The sequence below is a fragment of the Ovis canadensis genome, chromosome 2, assembly GCF_042477335.2.
Source record: "Ovis canadensis isolate MfBH-ARS-UI-01 breed Bighorn chromosome 2, ARS-UI_OviCan_v2, whole genome shotgun sequence".
Lineage (NCBI taxonomy): Eukaryota > Metazoa > Chordata > Mammalia > Artiodactyla > Bovidae > Ovis > Ovis canadensis.
The window spans coordinates 1,011,584-1,030,933 of NC_091246.1; the positions used below are offsets into that span (position 1 = coordinate 1,011,584).

Below are 19,350 nucleotides of genomic sequence, written 5' to 3' on the forward strand. Positions count from 1 at the left end.
AACTCTGGTTCACTGTATCTCAGCGGGCTGGAGAGGGTGGACGGGGAGAAGTACGCAGCAGCCAGACGCCCATTAAATGCAGGAGTGCGGTGAGTTGGCGCCAATGACACACCACCCAGCGCCTGCTGCGGTTGCCCTGCGCCGCGGCAAGCCCGGGGAGAGCTGGCAGAGACACCATGCCCGTGCACCGTGTGGGCTGGCGCATAGAACGTGTGGGTAAATGTCATGGCCACACTCAAAAGAACTCGGGAATACTCATTTTAAAAGGACCATGTTAAAAATTACACTCACCCCTGTATTTGATGGTGTCACCACTCGATGGACCAGAGTGTGAGCAAGCTCTGGGAGTTGGTGATGGACAGGGAAGCCTGGTGTGCTGCAGTCCATGGGGTCGCAAAGAGTCGGACACGACTGAGTGACTGAACTGAACTGAACCCCTGTATTTCATCTGAAACATATTCTAACTCTAAAGGGATATTTATAGAGTATGCATCGTTTCCCCTCATGCTATGTGATCACTACCACACATATTGCAAATTATAGATAATACTAAATGGATTTGCAAATGGATTCCCCCGCCCATTTCAGGTTGGATTTGGTTAACTGCCTGCCATTTTCAAATATACTCCTTGTATCTATGATTAAACAAACCAGAGTAAGAAGAATGTTAAAAGTGTATTAGTGAGGAAATGAGGCGTATTGATTGGTAGAATATCCTGGGTGATTCAGAGCTGAGTCAGGGGGCCCAAGTGTTTTCTTTATGGATTCTGTGCTGTCTCCTTAGAAAAGGTTTTTGTTGGTGAACGGGGTCGGACATCAACACATTAGTAACAGGAAACAACATCCTTGCTGGCCCACACGTGGAACCAACACATTTTTGAAATTTAACATCTCTCTAAACATCAGCAAATCAAATTTCTCACATATTAGTCAGAGAGTATCATTAATTGCATGAAATAAATGTTGTCACTGCTTTGGATAATTTCTGGGAGTCAATAGCCTGAAAAGGAGCATACATGTTTTCCCAAAGAGCAGCAAAAGGAAAACAAAACCAGTGAACACATCAGAAATACCGAGGACGCGTTCACCTAAGAGTATATCACTCACAGCCAGGGGGAGGCGCTCAAAACCACAAGGCCACCCTCTGTGTCCTCGAGGCTGCTGGACCCCAGCCGTTAGCAAGGGGATGGCAAGAGAGACGGCTCCAGCCGCGGAAGATCCTCGTGGGTAACGGACTTTCTCAAGTTATCAGTATTTAACTCTTTAAAAACGCATGTGAGACAAAGTCAAGCCCTAATAATGTGGATGGATGGAGGGGGTCCGTCAGGAACCTGCCAACAAGCAGGTTTGAAGCTTCAGCCTCCAGAATTCAAAATCATTCACAGTGAGCTTCTGGACTTCCCTCTCTGATTCTGTGCTTTCGGGCAGTTTACCCTTCTAGTTGTGTTTTTGCTGAGGCTCATGATAACAAGGACCACACGTGGAAGTGGGCAGTGGGAAACGGTCCAGAAGTCTCTGGGCCAGCTAGGCCTTACCAACGTGGTCCTGATAGTCCACAAACTGAATTTCCAATCCAAAGAGATTCAGGAGTCAGTGGGGGCAGTTCTTTGTGTGATGAATGCTCCAGGAAACGGGGAGAGTGTGTTTGCGATGAGAAAAGATGCTTTACCAGAAAAGTATTTTAAAGTTCAGGTCCACATTCTAAACAAAAGAGCACGGCCACTCAGAGGTTTAAGGAGAAGGCCCCGCATCTCTGTGGCCTTTCTACCCGGCTGGAGTCTCTTCTCTAGCAGAGCTGCTGTGGTAACTCACGGGGAGGACACGTGCAGGGGGCAGCCTTGGGCTCGCCTTTGGGAGGGGCTCCCAGCGTGTCCACGCCTCTGGAGACTGGAGGAGGGCGGATCCAGCCACTCCCGGGGAGGGCCCTGCGCCCAGGAAGTGCAGGTGGCTCAGGAGCTCAGCCCATGGGGTCTCCACAGCGTTTCCTCACCGAGTGCACTGGGATTTTTGTTGGGATTCTATGCATCTTTTGGATCCCAGTGTGAGCTTTGTGAAATGTTGTAGATCTGAACTTTATCTTTTGAGTCAGATTGTTATAAACAATTTATGCTCAAAGCTACAACTAGAAAACAGCAACAAAAAATTCTCTAAAAACTGGAGCCATGTAGGAAAATTTTTCTTCTCCATCCTCATAACCAGAATTTGATGTGGTTAGAACTTTGTGCAGACTTCAGTGAGAATTTTGTCTCCAAAGGTTAGTCTGAGACCCACCCTTTGATTCTTTCAGTGTCTAGAATCAAAAGGTAGGTTGCTGTTGTTCTTTCCAGACGTTAAAATCTCTCAAGTAGACAACAGATTAAAACAACGTAGAAGAACAGGAAGAAGAGACACTCCACAGCAGGAATTCTCTAGTCCGCCAGGTCACAGGAGGTGTGGTCTAAGAGCCCGCCCTCCATGGGCTGCAAATCACAAAAGCCCACAGTTTCCTCTGGCCCTTCATGCAGGAAAGGTCACTCCCCTTTCTCTGCTGGTGAGAAGGGTGGAGGCTGGGAAGAGCGGGCCACATGGACCAGAGGCCCACTGACCTCACTGAGGCCCCCCCTAGCTTCCCTACTGTACTGAGCACCCAGGGGGAGCCCAGGACTTCATGGGGCAGGGTGGACACTGAGGTCTCCTTTGCAGAGTGGAAGGCCCCTCTCCTGGGTATCCTGGGTTCCTTAGCTCAAATTCTGAGAGCTCGGGGTGGGCTCTCGACGGGCAGAGCAATGAATCGGCCTCTGAGAGCTGGCCCAGGGCCCCCTCGGCCTCTCCCCCAGAAGCCACTGCTTCTTATTTTCTTCTTGGATGCAGACATACAATTCCTTTCTTCTTCTTCCTCCAAACAACAGGCATTTCTGCACCAGCACCAGCCCTGTGCAATCCCAGAGCGTCCAGTGCTGGCTAAACATGTACGAGCACAGGTCAGACCTGCCCCAGGGTGCCAGGCACAGCGCTGCACCTACAGACTGCAGCGACCCCAAGCGTGGACCTGGAGAGTTGCCTGTTGTTTTAAAAAAGACATTATTATTGATGTAAAAACTATTTCAAAAGTCTTTATTGACCGCATTATCGTATTGTTTTATGTTTTGGGTTTTTGGCCATGAGGCATGTGGGTGGGATTTTAGCTCCCCGACCAGAGACGGAGCCCACACCTCCTGCACTGGACCTGGAAGTCTTAACCAGCGGACCGCCAAGGGAAGGCTGATGCCCGGGTTACGGTAATGAAATACTCGGCATCTCTTAACCAGCGGACCGCCAGGGAAGGCTGATGCCCGGGTTACGGTAATGAAATACTCGGCATCTCTTAACCAGCGGACCGCCAAGGGAAGGCTGATGCCCGGGTTACGGTAATGAAATACTCGGCATCTCTTAACCAGCGGACCGCCAGGGAAGGCTGATGCCCGGGTTACGGTAATGAAATACTCGGCATCTCTTAACCAGCGGACCGCCAAGGGAAGGCTGATGCCCGGGTTACGGTAATGAAATACTCGGCATCTCTTAACCAGCGGACCGCCAGGGAAGGCTGATGCCCGGGTTACGGTAATGAAATACTCGGCATCTCTCTTAAAAGCTGTTTAAGATGGATGGTTGCTATCTGGCACAAGACTCCCCTGCTGGTTGTGAGAAGCCTTCAGGGCTCCCCGGGCCGGTCTTCTGGTCGAGGCTGCACGCCAGCCAGTCCCCTGCCGACTGTGAGAGCATTCAGGGCTCCCCGGGCCTGCTTTCTGGTTGGGGCCACATGCCAGCCTGTGAGAAGCCTTTAGGGCTCCCCGGGCCGGTCTTCCGGTCGAGGCTGCACGCCAGCCGGTCAGTCTCCCTCACTGTGTGCACGCGAGGCTCCCCGACGCCCAGAGACCAGTTCACAGGCTCCTCAGGGGCACCGCGGTCCCCGCCGAGGCCTGGACAGGTGAGTGCTCCTTCTGCACGTGCTCTACTGGGGGGCAGCCCCCCACACCTGGGGCCTTGCTCTCACAGGGCATCGTCCCCTCGTCTCCTGCCCACCGCAGTGAAGTTGCTGGATGCAGGCAAAGCTCAGAGGTAGGAGGGCCAGATGGGCCCCCCGCCGGGACGACCCCCTGCAGATCGGGAAGGACAGACAGTTCCCCTAAGGAGTGTCCTTCGCCATCAGCACTGCCCCTGGTCCTGGGCCGTCTGTCCCTGCTCTCACGTCGGACAGCAGTTTCTCTGTCCTCACTGGAGCTCATCACGGCGGAGATGATCTGGGTGAATTATGTGCAATCACCGGAAATACACGTGCAGCCCTCCCTTCGGAGCTCTGCGTTGCCGCTCCCACTGCCGTTTCGCTGCGGTCTCCTCTCTGCACCTGTCTGCTCGCCAGAGGCTCGACTTGCTTCTCCCAGAAGGAGCGGTTCGCGGGGCCAGACTCGCTCCTGCTGTGTGTCTGCTGCGGAGGCTCCATCCCTGCAGTGGACACACACTTCTCCACGTCCCGCTGTCCCGGGCTCAGCAGGGCGCACCCCGGGCACTGGGTCCCTGGTGAACACGCCGGGCTCCCCCTGAGCCCTGGGCTTCTGCACGTTCACCATGTCGGCTCCTGGCCTTGCCGGAAGCCTTCCTTGGCGCGAGACGAACCCCACGAGACAGACTCGCATGGCCTGTCCCCATCGTCCCCGTCGTGGGGGGCCAGAGTGACCTCAGGGCGCAGACGGGGGTGGAAAGGGGTGGCACTGGATGGGGGCTGGGGTGCAGGTGTGGGGGCGCCTCCGTCTGTTGGTTCCTCGGGTCAAGTATTGCTTTTCCAGATGGCTTCCTCCAGCTTCAAAAAGGTCAGAGAGGATACCGCAGGGCACGTCTGTGCCCCGTCCCCAGCCGAGGTCCCAAGTGTCCCAGATCTGATGGGCCTGGTTGACCCAGACAGAGCACGGCCGTGTCTTCCCTCCACTGCTGCTCACTGAGCCGCGTTTGGGGCAGATGGGTGACCCCAGGAGAGGGATGGGCAACAGGGATATCGCGGCGTCGGCGCCGGAAGAGAAGCAAACGAAGTCGCCATAAAGTCTGCGGTTCGGTGGTGACCCTGAGGGACAGGAGACCCGGGCGGAGGTCACGTCAGGCGGAGTTGGCCCGGCAGGCCGGGAGCTGGCCTCGGGGCAGGGACTGGAGAATGAGGGGCGTGCACCCCAGGAGCAGGTGGCAGCGGTGGGGAGCCGGGTGGTGCAGAGCATGCTGCAAGCTTCCTTAAGTTAAATTCAAATTCAGGGTGTTTATATGTAAATAAGCACATGTGGCCAGGGGCTGCCAGGTGGCTAGTGCAGTGCCAGCCCCCGGAGCTGAGCACTGCTCCCGGCTTTGATAACCTATGTGTGCATTTAACTTACACTTGTATTTAAGCGACGTGGACTGACAGGGACTGCCCACCACCAGATCCCTGCATGGTCTGGGAACAGCTCTGGGAGGTCTGGGGTCCGGCGGCAGGCATTGGCTAGCCGGCCTGGTTTGGAGGTGACGCTCTGGTCCTGACCGCCATGTGGCCTCGACTCCCTGGGGCAGATGGAAGGGTGCCCCGAGGGCAGAAGTCCTGTCTCCAGGGGCAGCCCGCTGCCAGGGGCTGCAGCGGGGGAGGGGAGGTCGCGCCGTGTCTGCAGCTGATCCTCCCTGCGTCTGCAGCTGATCCTCCCTGCGTCTGCAGCGTGGTCCTCCCCTCATCTGCAGCGTGGTCCTCCCACGTCTGCAGGGTGCTCCTCCCGGCGTCTGCAGCGTGGTCCTCCCGGCGTCTGCAGTATGGTCCTCCTCGTCACCTGCCCACGGCCACGCGTCATCTCTTTCCACCCCAGTCAGACCTCATGCGTGGACAGCTGACCGATGGCGTCCAAAGAGCAGGCTAATGTTTCGTCTCTACAGCCGCTCAGAAGAGCTCCATTGTCTTATTGATTCTACATTTTGTCCATTGCCTAAGCTGGAGCACGATTTTAAAATGCCTTTCAAGCTAAATGAGATAAACTGAAGCAAAAAATAATGGTTTCACAAGGGATCCAGTTACATACTGCTTTCCAGTGTAGCTGTGCACACTGTGCTTCTTAAAGCTTTTATTCGTCAGGGATCTTAATTAGAAATGTGGGTGAATGAAGTTTCACTTATTCGCTGCTTTGAGAACGTTTCTACTTGATGACATTTTAGGTTTGTGGTTTATCTATGTCTGAGGACTGCAGAATAGAATAGTCACAACCCACCCAGACCAGAGCTGCTTTGAAATCAGTAGTTTTCAGACTGAGACAGACGAGAGTACACTAACCAACTGCATCTCCCGCTCTGTGTGTCTGTGTGTCTATCACACACGCGTATGCACACACACAGCTTGGAGACTTTCCGAATTAGCTGGTCGACCTTGAACACCCTGACCCAGTAGAACAAGACTGCTGCTGACGCTGTGAACCGCAGAGTGCAGAGGAGTCTGGAAGTTTTGGTCCTTCTGTTTCACAGACAGGTTGGATGTGGCTGTTCCTATGAGTATGATTGGGAGGAACTTGGGGGTGCAGGGACCCCCTTCTCCTCTTCAAGCATATTCCATCTGTATCAGACAGAAAAGACCTTTCAGAAACACTACCACCTTCTTTGGAACCCTAATATGAAACTCACCGGTCTTCATCATCTGGAAGCTTCAGTTCTTGCGTTCAACTCCAATCTCTCAGTCCTCCTTCTTGGCTCATGGCTTCGAATTCTGCCCTTTGTGAAGAACTATTATGTATGGGTTTTCAAGTACACACTCCTCTTCCACACTCTACTATGTTTTGGGGGCAAAGAATGGTGCCTGTTTAGGTTTTGGTTCCCATGGAGCACTGTGTGCTTCTGTGTGCACAGAAAACTCACCCCACGTTTTGAGCTGAGCTGCCACCAAGCTCTGAGTCTTTAAGGTGACTCAGCCTTGATGGACACGGCATGTTTGCTCGGCGTCACCGCGGGCCTTGGCCTCAGGATCATAGAGGGGCTCGAGTTTGTGCCTGGGAGCCCAGTTTCTTGCAAAAACTACCTGAATCAGTTGCTACACAGCCACTCTGGACCGCTCACCTCTCTTCAGCTTCGATCTGTATGGCACCTGCGTTAGGCTTCGCAAGCAGGCAGCAAGGTGAGCAAAGGGCTGGTATTATCATCCTGACCTCTGGACGCCAGACTGAACTCCAGCAAGAGAGACACGTGTCCAGGGTGTCAGGACGTGCCTTCACACCTTGCTCCACACCCCGCCAGGCGAGCAGGTGGGATAAAAATTAAATTAGGACAAAGAGGGCAGGAGGAGGAGGGGACGACAGTGGATGAGACGGTTGGATGGCCTCACCGACTCCATGGACATGAGTTTGGGTAAACTCCGGGAGTTGGTGATGGACAGGGAGGCCTGGCATGCTGCGGTTCATGGGGTCGCAAAGAGTTGGACACGACTGAGTGACTGAACTGAACTGAAGACAAAGACAGAAGCTGGTCATCCCTCCAACCAGACTTTAAAAACAGATTGAGTAAAGACGTGTTAGACCTACTCTCTTAGGTTGACCGTTTCTCACTATTATGTGAAAAGATTTTCCCCATACTTTACGCATGTTGCTGGCAACTCAAACATACATGACTTCACTTTGTTAGCAAATTTTCTGGTTTGTATTGAAGCATCTGAAAATTCATGAAATATAAGATATAATTATATGTTCTAATTCTGTAAAATTAGCTTGAAAGGAGAAAGTTAGCTTTTATCACAGACAGATATCTAGAAATGTCTAATTCTGCCCTCACTCATTTCTAAGTGGTAGAGCCATACGCTTCGCTGTATTTGAATACTAAGCTTCCTAAAATAACATGTTCATGGATGAAGGGAGAGATTAATTTTTAAGATAGAAAGTTATCATATTCTTTCTCCCAACTGTGAGCAGTTGAGACCTTGCCTTCTAAACACATCTTGGTTTTCATGCTGATCTCAGAACGCAATGCTTTTTTCTGCTGACTGCGGGAGAAAGCTGGTGGGCTAATTCTGATGTTCACAGTCTGTCTGCGTTCCAACTCACTTCCCTCATCAGGGCCGTTTCCTGGGAAGGATGCGAGAGGGTACTTGGCTAATCAGCGCAAACTCCACGTCAAGAGGGTGGTTCAGGGGCCTCAGTGGGAGACCCTTGCTTCCTCATCTGGCCTCCTCTTCGGGAAGCTCAGGCCTGTGTGTGTGTGTGTGCCCAGTTGCTGAGTCGGGTCTGATTCTCTGACCCCGCAGACCGTGGCTCGCCAGGCTCCTCTGTCCATGGGATGCACCAGGCAAGGACCCTGGAGTGGGCTGCCATTTCCTCCTCCAGGGGACCTTCTTGACCAGGGGTTGAGCCCAAGACTCATGCATGTCCCACATTGCAGGTGGATTCTTTACCATCGCCACCTGGGAAGCCCCAAGCCCAGGCCCACTGACTGCAAGCTGTCACAATGTTTTAATTTTGTGACACCTAGTACATTACCCTGCGTGAAAGAACAAAACGCCCTGGAAACCGGCAATTTTAAAAAGTGGTTTCTGTGAGGGTGGGCTTTGTCTTGAGTTCCCTTCAAAGACGGATGAGTGTCTGCCGAGCTGCTGGAGGATGCTGGGGGCTGCTTGTGGGGGCAGGCAGTGCACACAGAGCCCAGAGTCAGAACGGGATGGGCGCTGACCGCCCCCTGTGAAGGGGTCCTTGGCGGGAGAAGGGGCAAGCGCAGCACACCAGGCTCTGCTCCGCACGGACCGCCACCCCGGCACCCAGCTCCTTCCCCTGCCCAGAGCAGCCCGCGTATGCAGACACCCTCAGCGTGGTGACCCACACTCTCTTCCAACCACTCAGTTCCTCTCAGACGTGAACTTCCAGGCATGCATACACATCTTTGGCTGATTCATACACAGAACATGAAGCGAGGAAATCTCTAGAAAAGGAAGGTGTTTGCAATTTCACTTCATTTGACCCAATTGGGCAAATCAACTGTTCTCAAAGTTAAATTGTCAAGACAGCCCCAAGATTCAAGTAAAGGGTAAGCAAAGAAAGGACTTTGCATATTTATAAATGTATTTTAGAAACAAAATATATTAAGAAATTAAGTGTTAAATACGGCAGTGGACGTGAGGGTCTTCTCTAGTCTGGACAGCACATTCCTACATTCTTCCCGATGGAATTTCCTTTCCTGTCAGCAGGCAGATACAAAATATACTCCAGAGGAGACAGAGATGCAAATACTTATTCTATACACACATCCATGTGTGTGTCTATTATTTAAAGATGTGTTCTTTTTAGTGGGCTGTACTATGAAAATAGACCATGACTTACCCGGCATTAAATAACCATTGAATCTGTATGTCTCAAATCACGAGATTCGGAAAAGGTACTAACCATACCATGCACAAAATCCGCTCTCATAATCTACAACCCCTGGATAGTCATTTTCTTAACTTTAGGATAACAAGGGAACTTTAATCTGATAATTGCAGACTTAAGCCACCATATGCATTTTGAAAATAAAATTCTTCATGCAAAAGTCCAGCCTGTGACAGGTCGACTGGACAAAATATAATTTTGGTTAATTAGTTATGAATCTAACGTAATCCAAAATGAATTACTCAGATAGCCTTTCCTGTTGTTGAAACAGGCAAAACGCGATATAAAGAACCTGAGTTCTGGAGAAAGAGGACCAACCAAGAGTCTAAGCACACACCTGTCTCTTACCGAAAACAGTCCGTTCTTTCTGAGCCTCGGTGTCTATCTCATTAGCACCCTGACAGGGAAGCAGTGTCTACCCAGGCTGTCCTTCTTGCACAATCCCCGTGAAGCTCAAGCACCGCGCTCACGTCACTATGCTGACTGGAAGCGCACATTATTAGCAATATTTTGGTTCCTGTGTGACTACACTGCCGGAGGAGCCTCAGCATTCAAGCAAACACCTCATTTGCAAGTTATAACGGTTCTTCTGTGATCAGTGGGTGCCTATCTGAAAATTTGGTGGCTTCTATACATTTGTTTTCTCTGTAACGAAACCTCTCAGTAAACTCCACACTTCAATTGATAGTAGAGGTGGGGAAAGAAAACAGCATCCTTTTGGTAGAAATAACCTGAGGTTTTATATCCCCTGGTGAGGCTGAGGGCAGCTCAGCTTCATCCCTGCAGTTCCCGAGCAGCCCGGGTCCCCTCTGGCGGGGACGCTCGGCGTGCGGATGGGCCTCCTGAGCAGCCCCACAGCGCCCCCCAGGCCTCCCGGCCCTGCACGCTGCCTGCCCTGCCTCCTCCTCCGTTAACCACTGGTCACTGTCTGCGCTGTTGGCTCAGAAAGAGGCTCAGGCCCCCCTCGGAGAATGACGGTCGCCAAGAGTGCCCCCCAGGACAGGCAGCAGCACCTTCGAGACGCTGACCCAGCGCTCCGGTCACCAGACACAAGAGGCGCTCTCCCCAGGTTTCCAGAAATGCCCAGTCTCTGCCAATACGTGGAGGGGAGGAAGGCGCGCTCTGTGGGGGTGTCCTGCAGCCACTCTGAGCTTCCCACGTTACAGACGCGGCTGTGGGGGCAGAACTCACACTGGCTGGTGGTGATCCCGGCAGCAAACTGAGCTATCAGGCAAGCAAAGCGCACGTGGGGAGGACGGAAAAACAGGAGCAGACGGGCACACGCCTTTCGAAGCCTGCCTGTCCTAAGTGGCCACAGCTAGGAGTCTGACCGTGTGGAAGACATGGTTCATCAACCCAGCTATGTCTCCTGGGGTCTAACCTTCCTGGAAATGCCTGGCCCTGGGGTTAGGGAACTCCTGCTGCTCAGCCCACTTGGCAGGTGTTCATGGGGGTGGCCGGGGTCTTGGAATGCATGTTCACAGGCTCCTGCAGTGGAGACTTCTCTCCAGAACAGAGAAGCTCTGTGGAACGTTCTCCAGGAACCAGGCCTCGGAAGTGGGCTCTTCTTAGGAGGGATGCGTTTGTCTGACTTAGAAATCAGGCGAGCTTGTGACGCCCCCAGCCCAGAGCTTAGTGTAAATCAGAACCTCGGTGCCGGGTCCGTCACACGGGCCATCTTTGAGCTAACGACTCTTTGGGATGTAGGATTTGATGAGAGCCTGTCCAAGAGGGAGTAACTGACTACACTTTACTGTCAAACTATTTGGTCAAACTGACATACTCGTCCTATAACAGAAGAGGCAGCCCAGTATGGGCTGAGTGAGCCACAGTATGGGCAGCCTGGCTGAACCTCTCATTAGCAGCTCTAGTTGATTCCTTTCAAGTTCACGTAATCAATGATTCTAATTGGGGCTCAGCTGGGGAATCCAGAGCTGAGCATGAATTCTGACACCAGGAGCCGGCAGGCAATCATTTATCCTTCTGCTTGGCCTTTTCTTTCTGGAACCAACTTCCTTCCATGCCTCTGACATGGACTCGATGTTTGCAGAACACTGACTGGGTGCTGGGTGCCAGGTGGTGGCACGTGGTCAGATGTTATAATCATGCAGCTGTTTCATGAACCCTTTTCTACGCCCACTTACTTGACTTTTCCCAGAAAACTCTAGCTTTGCTTTCTCACTTTTTAAAGCAATTCTAAGCGTTCAAGTCCGAGCAAACAAACCCAATACAGTCACAAGCTGAAGCCTATTGTTTCAATAAGGCTCTGTTCACTTCTGTGAAATATGTTACTTTGCATTTTTAAAAGTAGATTATTTAAACCGTAGCCCTAAGTAAGCTAGAATTGTCAGTCTCATTCTAGCAGACAGAGGGCAGAATCTGCACTCTGATTAAGACACCTGGATAAATGGGGCTCCCGTGCGCGCACATCTCTCCCACCCTCACCCATCAAGCACCCAAGGTTCCACAGCTTCAGATGGTCATGGCTGCTGCTTTTGAAACACCGAGAGACGGTAGGGAAGAGCAGTATTTCACACCATCTTCATGCGAAGCCGTGGTTAAGCTGCAAGTCACGAAGCAGCCTCGACAATGGACGGTTTCACCCAGAACGATCCCCATTGGAGACGGCGTCCAGAAATGACTTTCCAAACTGGTCAGACCTCCATTCCCATTCCACAACCTTATTACCCAGAGCTGCTGTTTCTAATTCTCAGCATGGAAGTCCCAGCTTCTCACTAATGACAGCACAGTCTGCTCAGCAGAGCGTGCGGTGCCCGCCTGCTGACGCCCAGGCGGCCTCTGCACCACGAGACAAGGAGAATAAGCTGGGGAGACCCTGTTTCAATCCATGAGGGGTGTGTGTGTGTGTGTGTGTGTGTGTACAGGTACCTGTAGGCACGCTCGGATTATCCATGTAAATGTGTCTAATGGTTTTCATAAGGTCCTTTCATAAGGACCTAACTCATGAGAGCAATCGAGGATCCTGTCACAAAAATTCAGTTTCTTGGAACTGACCCGTATGGCCTCGGAAGGAGGGATGTTGGTTTGTGTCCACCCCGCGGGTTAGCAATAACCTGCTCACATCTACAGGACCTAAAAACTCTCTCCACTAATGGAAACTGCTGTCCTTTGTGCTGGAAAATTAGTGCTGCTCCAAATTCAGATTCTCGAAGAGAACTGAGCCCAAAGAAGCAGCATAAGGGGGAAAAAAGATTCCTTTCGCTTTTTAAAGCGGTTTGCCATTTCTCTGAGGCAAACTCCAAGGCAGTAAAGACTAGAACTAGGCTCTTCACAAACCTCCCACTTCTCTCTAGAAAAGAGACAACTTCTGAGAAAGGACTGGCATTTGAACTCTGGTCTTTCTGAGTCTGACACTAATAGAAAGCTGGATGTAAAAGCAGAGCCATCTGAAATTTACTCTCCAAAGGTGCCACCACCCAGCACAGAGGGCTTCTGACCTGTCCGTCTCATCGGATTAGAAACGTGGTTCTCCCACACGGAAGCAGACGACGGGTTAATCCAGCGCTTCACAGAGCCGCGCTCCTCCCTGACCCCTGCCCGATGGTCACTAACACTAAGCCTCGGCAGCTGCAGGACAAGGCCTACTTCACCAGCTCGTGCGCGGGGGTCACACCGAGCTTCCAGGTCCCGTGGAGGCCCGCGGGCTGGGCCACGTCCACCCCACCACCCCCGGAGTGGCTCAGCACGGGACCTCTCGGGGGGAGCACCGGGGGAAACGCAGACCGAACTTTCTGGATGAAAGCGGCCAAGCTACACAAACGAGCACACCGCAGGCGTGTCAGCAAGTTCGGGGATGACCGCTCGGACCTAAGGTCTAAGGGGTGCTCGGCAGACTTCTCTACAGACAGTGAGAGCCGGGGGCCCGCTGTGCCCGTGGCGCTGCCCGGCCGCCTGAGCCCAGGGCCCGCGGAGGGTTACCGTTGTCCTCCTCGTCGTCCTCGTCCTCCTCCTCGTCCTCCTCGTCCTCGTCCTCCTCCTCCTCCTCGTGGTCCTCCTCGTCCTCGTCCTCCTCGTCCATCTCCTCCTCGTCCTCGCGGTCCCCATCCTCGTCCTCCTCCTCATCCTCCCTCTGCTCCTCGTCCTCGTCCGACTCGTCCTCCTCATCCTCGTCCTCCTCCTTCTCGTCTGCGTCCTCCGAGCCGTCGCTGTCGTAACACTCGTCCACTGACGAGCTGTCCGCCTTCACTGTGAACGGTTTCCGCTTGGGAGCAGGCTCTTGGGGCTGTTTGTCTTGCGTTTTTCTTTTTTTAGCCAAGGGACAACCATACACGCTGTTAAAAAGAGAGAGAGAGAAGACCTGAGTTACTGTCGCTGAGCGTCGGGGCTTCAGGAGTCGTGGTTGGAGAGGCTGAGGTTCAGCACAAGTGCAGAGAGGGTGTGTGCACACGGGCTGTGACGTGTGTGCAGCAGCTGTGCACGGGGCAGCGACACACAGAAACCCAGCGGGCGAGGGCCTCCTCTCTCGGTCCCGTCAGCACCGCCCCTGCGGTCGCCCGGCGACCCTCAGAGCATCCCCAAGGTCATTACAAAGCACGTGCGCAGCACCCCGTAACTGACAACACGAGTCTACTAACCATCTCTCCAAACACACCCGCGTGCACCCGAGTGTAACACGCGTTCAGAAGGTGAAAGTGCTCAGGTGTGTCTGACTCTCTTTAACCCCGTGGACTGTAGCCCATGGGATTCTCCAGGCCAAGATACTGGAGCGGGTAGCCTATCCCTTCTCCAGAGGATCTTCCCAACCAAGGGCTCGAACCCAGGTCTCCCGCATTGCAGGCGGATTCTCTACCAGCTGAGCCACAACGGAAGCCCTTGCACTTAGAAATGACAACGAGTCCTGCACGTTGCATTCACACGTAGACATTACTGTGTAATGTGAAAATATGTAGGTTGTGGAAAAGCTCTGGATATATCTGGATCTGAATATTCTCAAGATAACACTCTTTGTGTAGACAGGATGACACTCTGAGAAGACAGACCGCAACATTTACCGATGAGAACAAGCTTCAAGTCTACAGAGGCCGTCGGCCCCGCCCTGGCACTGCAGACAGCACTCAGCTGACCTAGCATCCAGCACTGATCATGCTGAAACTGCTCAAACTTGGGCGAGACCCTCAGGGTAGGCACGCATGACATTTCCTTGAAAAAGAACGATTCTCCAAAGTGCTGAATATAGTCCTTTTCTTCCTGATTATTCCATGTGTCTTAAATGAGGTGTGTGACCCCCACTAATAGCTGAACACTGTGGCAGGGGATTCCCACAGACCATGATCAGCTTACTTTTGGACCTAGGAATTCACTCAGTCAAAACCCACCCAGTGCGTCATCATCTCGGCAGCCCCCTCCGTGCTGGCCTGTGCTGGGCAGCAGACTCAGAGGTCAAGGATGAAGATCCACCTTTCAGGTCACTTTTGGTCCCACAGGACTCAGCCCTGGCCGTAATTCTGCTTTAGAAGCTCTGCTCAGTGTTTACCATGGTGCGCCCAGCACCCAGGGGGTCAGGGGCACCAAGAGGCTGTTGAGCGACTGGACACAGAGTGGCAGACGTGGGATTGAAACATTGAGGGGCCACGTCGTAAGGAGAGGGGCGACAAGTCAAGGGGGCTGGGGCGTCCCCGGGAAGGGGCCCTGGAGATGGGCCTGGAGGGCCATACACAGACACCCGGGGGTGAGCACGCGGATCTGAGAACCGAGTGGGGTCGGAGCAGCCTGCGGGCTGCTCAGGGACTCAGGGTTGGGTGCAGCAAACAGGAGCTACTGAGTTCTCTCATGCAATCAGTGGACGCGATCACAGCTGCACATGGGAAGGTGACACAGGCTCGACGGGGAGGACACGGCAGGTGGGAGGGAGGCGATGGGGGAGGAGGAGGCACAGAGCCTCCCCGTGAGCCCAGTGTGATGGGCCTTCTGCCTGTTGACTGTTCTCATCTCTTAAAAACACAACAGTCAACCCCAGGATAATATTTATTGGAATCAGAGAAGCTGAAGGAAACACATACTGGTCTAGAGAGCGTTTCTAATAGGAAATAAACAGCTATCTGAGATCTCTCTTATGGGAATATTTACATGGATTTGGGGAGAAGCTGTGTCGATAATCAGGGACAAACATTCCATTGCATGAATGGCCACATCCTCTTGGCTTCCGTCCCTGACAACTGGTCAGGTCCGATTTCCATTCCAACCCATGTCTTCCAGATGCGGTCCTGGATTTCAGTGGACTTGTTGATGGATTCACTCTGTGTTTATCTGAATACGTCAGTGAGTGTAGCAATAAGTAGTCTTGTCCTTCTGGGCTCTGTTGGTGAACTTGTGGCTCACGAGGACTACAGTTACTTCCCCAAATCTCCTCTCTCTTGACTCTGTCCATCAACAAGTTGCTGGGTGTTGAAAGGTTGTTGCTGAACCACGAAAGATGCCAGGATTCTTGGCCTCTGGAGGAGAAGAATTCAATCCGGGGCCAGAGATGAGCCTTGATCGCTCAGAGCTTTTGTGTAACAAAGTTTTATTAAAGTATAAAAGAGACAGGGAAAACTTCTGACATAAACATCAGAAGGGGGCAGAGAGATCAAGCCTCATCTCTGGCCCTGGATTGAATTCCTCTCCTCCAGAAGCCAAGAATCCCAGTGTCTTTCATGGTTCAGCAACAACCTTTCAGTGTGTCTGCACTGCATCAAAGCTACCTGCACACCAGGTGTTCACTGGAACAGACAGCCAGGCTGCTGTCACCCACAGGCTCAGTCAGGTACAGGCGAATGATGGGCCAGCTAACCTTGATGTAACTCAGAATGGCTCACCTCCACTGGGCAATGGGAAGGTCTGCCGATGGTGAACCCAGCACGATGGTGTGATCTCAGTACACTGGTGTGAACCCAGCACGATGGTGTGAACCCAACACGCCAGTGTGAACCCAGCACGCCGGTGTGAACCCAGCACGATGGTGTGATCTCAGTACACTGGTGTGAACCCAGCATGATGGTGTGAACCCAGCACGATGGTGTGAAAACCCTAACCCAGCACGCCGGTGTGAACCCAGCACGCTGGTGTGAACCCAGCATGATGGTGTGAACCCAGCACGCTGGTGTTAACTCAACACGATAGTGGGCTTCTTGCTGGTTCTCCCCTCTCTGCCACCCGAAATCCCCAGACGCTCAGACTTGAGATGGTGGGGTTGTAAAGTTCAGAGCAGGGGAATGGAGACTGCCTTCTCTTTTCACGTGGATTGCCTTTATTTCTTTCTCCTGCATTTTGTAAACCATCTGGATTCATTTTTTCCAACTTTCCAGAATTAGTCAGCCTCAAGCTTCCAGTGTCTTCTGCCAGTTTAACATGGTTTGATGCTCGTTTTTTTTTTTCTTTATAGTTACTAAAGTAAACTATAAATAAAATTGTGCTCCACCTACAAACAAAATCAGACTGTGAGTTCCTGGTATCGATTTTAGACATGACAATCAAGCCCCCAGGCCAGATTTCACTTTATTTATGTCAAACAGCTCCTGGATTAAGTGAAAGTGTTAGTCGTTCAGTGGTGTCCAACTCTTTGTGACCCATGGATTGTAGCCTGCCAGACTCCTCTGTCCATGGGATTCTCCAGGCAAGAATATTGGAGTGAGTTGTGCCATTTCATTTTCCAGGGGATCTTCCCGACCCAGGGATGGAACCGGCATTCTCTGCACTGCAGTCAGTCTTTACTGTCTGAGCCTCCAGGGAAGCCCAGACACTGTGGCTGCGTGGGCCAGGATGAAGAGCCTCCGTGATTAGCAGACGCTTTCTGATCGACGATGCCCAGTGGTCTGAAACAATTCCAAGTGAAGCCTTGGGAGGAAACCCTGGGACACACACAGGGGAGCATGGTGCCTCCTATGCCCACACATGGACCCCCTGTCTGCTGGCAGGGGGTGGGCAGGACAGGACAAGCCCAGCTGGGGAAGTATGCTCTCTGCTTCTCTCCCACCTGCAGCGGCTGTGGTCCAAGAGCTGGAGAAGCCAGCCTGCCTGCCAGCTGTTGCCTCTTCCAGACTCATCTGGGCTCACGTCCACAGACACATACGGGTCTTTCTAAAAAACAACATCCCCCACAGTCCTGGAATGTCCCAGCAGGACAGCGTAGGCAGAAGAGTCTAAGGGAAAAGTGGCAATCTGGTGCCAAAAGGAAGCCCCAGGAATGAACGCAGCCAGTGCCAGGGCTGGCCCTCACCACCCGCGGGCAGGTCTGGGCTCCTCCATGGCGTGGCGTTCATGTCAGCATCGTGTCCTCACTCCTGTCTCTCACCATCGCCATCAGCCTCCACCAGGCATCGGCTGCCTTTCCCACAGCTGCCGAGGGAACCTCGGGTGTGAGCATTACAGTTTTCTTCACTTATTAGTAGTGAAAGCACTTACCACATCCAGCATGATTATGGGCTGACACACTGTCTTTCTCCTTCGCAGGACTGAGCCGTGGGCCACAGGTGAACGCTCGCTCTATTTTTAGAGCTGCAGTGTCTAACAGAGTAGCCACTAGTCACACGTAGCCATTGAAGACAATTAAAGGAGATTTTGAAATGAACTGCTCAGAGGCACTCTTCATATTTCAAGTGTCCAGGAGCCACGGATGGCTTGTGGCTATGCCAGCTTGGACACAGTAGGTTCTGGGTAAATGCCTGCTGGGTGAGAGCCCTGTGGGAAGGACCTGGGCACTGAGTGGGGCTGAGTGGAGAGGGGCTGAGCTTCGGGGGGCAGCTCAGTGTCTTGACAAGCCGACAGCAGGAAAGCTCAGCCTTCTGGTCCGGCCGCTCAAGGGGACAAAGCAGATAAGCACAACAGAAGCAGACTCGGCCGCTCTGATGGACAGGGCACCACGCGGGAGCCGAGATGCTTCAGCAGGAGGCAGCGGTCAGGCCTGCAGGCTCTGCCCACCTCCGAGCCGAGAGGTGAGCCGAGGCCTGGGCACTGTCCACAGGGTCCCCAGGACCGCTCCTCACGCCCCTGCACCCCTCAGTCTGCAGCACACACGGCACCCGAAGGTGGCCGCAGACGCGTCCTGTGTGTCCTCCCCACGGTGCAGACTTCAGAAAGGCAGCAGGTGTGACGACTGAGGGTCACGGCAGCGCGTGCTTCAGCCTCCACGAGCTGCTGGGAGTCACGGACGGGAGGGCTGCAGCCTGAGCCCTGTGAACCCCGGGCTCTGCCATTCTCAGCTGCCCTGAGCTTCTGGGCACCTCGTACATCCTGCAGACGCTGCAGTGTTGGCAGTCCTTTTGATGTTAACTTGACTTAAACCATGTTTAGTCTTCTGTGTAAGGTTATTCTAGACAATTGGTCACTGGCCACGAGACCTTGCTGTGAACACACACATATAAAATATGGTGTACTGCATGCTCTCGAGGCTGGTTTCCATGTTGCTTTTAATATTTCCCTTGACATTTTCACTTCTCCAGTTCTCATACAAATGGGGACAGGGGCTCTGACACTGAAGAACATGCCTGCCGGCTGCGCCCCGTGCCCAGCTCACGCATCACAGCTGCGGGCAGAGACCCGAGGTCTAGGATGAGGCGGCCTGTGCTCGTGAGCACAGGGAAGCCAAGGCCAGCCCCGCGCCCACGGGTGCTCTTTGTGGTCTCTTCTCTGATGGCGGGCATTTCTCTTGCGTTGCTCGCAGAGCCCCCAGTGTGTCGAGGATGAATGGTTATTTTGGAAGAACGGAAATCCCGCGTAAACAAGACTCTGGAGTGCTGGGCTCTACTGTCGGCCCAGCGCTCACAGAACACTTATCCCGAGCCTGGTTTCCTAAAATCTTTACACGTATGGATCCAGGAAACCCTGCAGTGACCCACGGAGATGGGTGCTCTTCTAATTCCTTTTTGAGGGACAGGTACTCAGGGATATATGCTGAAAATCTCAAGGCTGAGTAAGCTCACACAAGGTATTTGACCCCCTGCCCAGGCACGGTTCACCATGTCTTGGTTTTCCAGTCTCCAAAGAGGGAGACGCACGCCCG

General features: G+C 53.0%; 1 protein-coding gene across 1 annotated transcript in view; it reads right to left on the minus strand.

The window, feature by feature from the left end:
* The window catches only part of MYT1L (myelin transcription factor 1 like), a 394,605-nt gene that overhangs the window by 96,858 nt on the left and 278,397 nt on the right, over positions 1 to 19,350 (minus strand). The window contains exon 8 of the mRNA XM_069573812.1: positions 13,293 to 13,645. Coding sequence (XP_069429913.1) covers positions 13,293 to 13,645 — 353 coding nt within the window. The remainder of the gene's footprint in view (positions 1 to 13,292; positions 13,646 to 19,350) is intronic.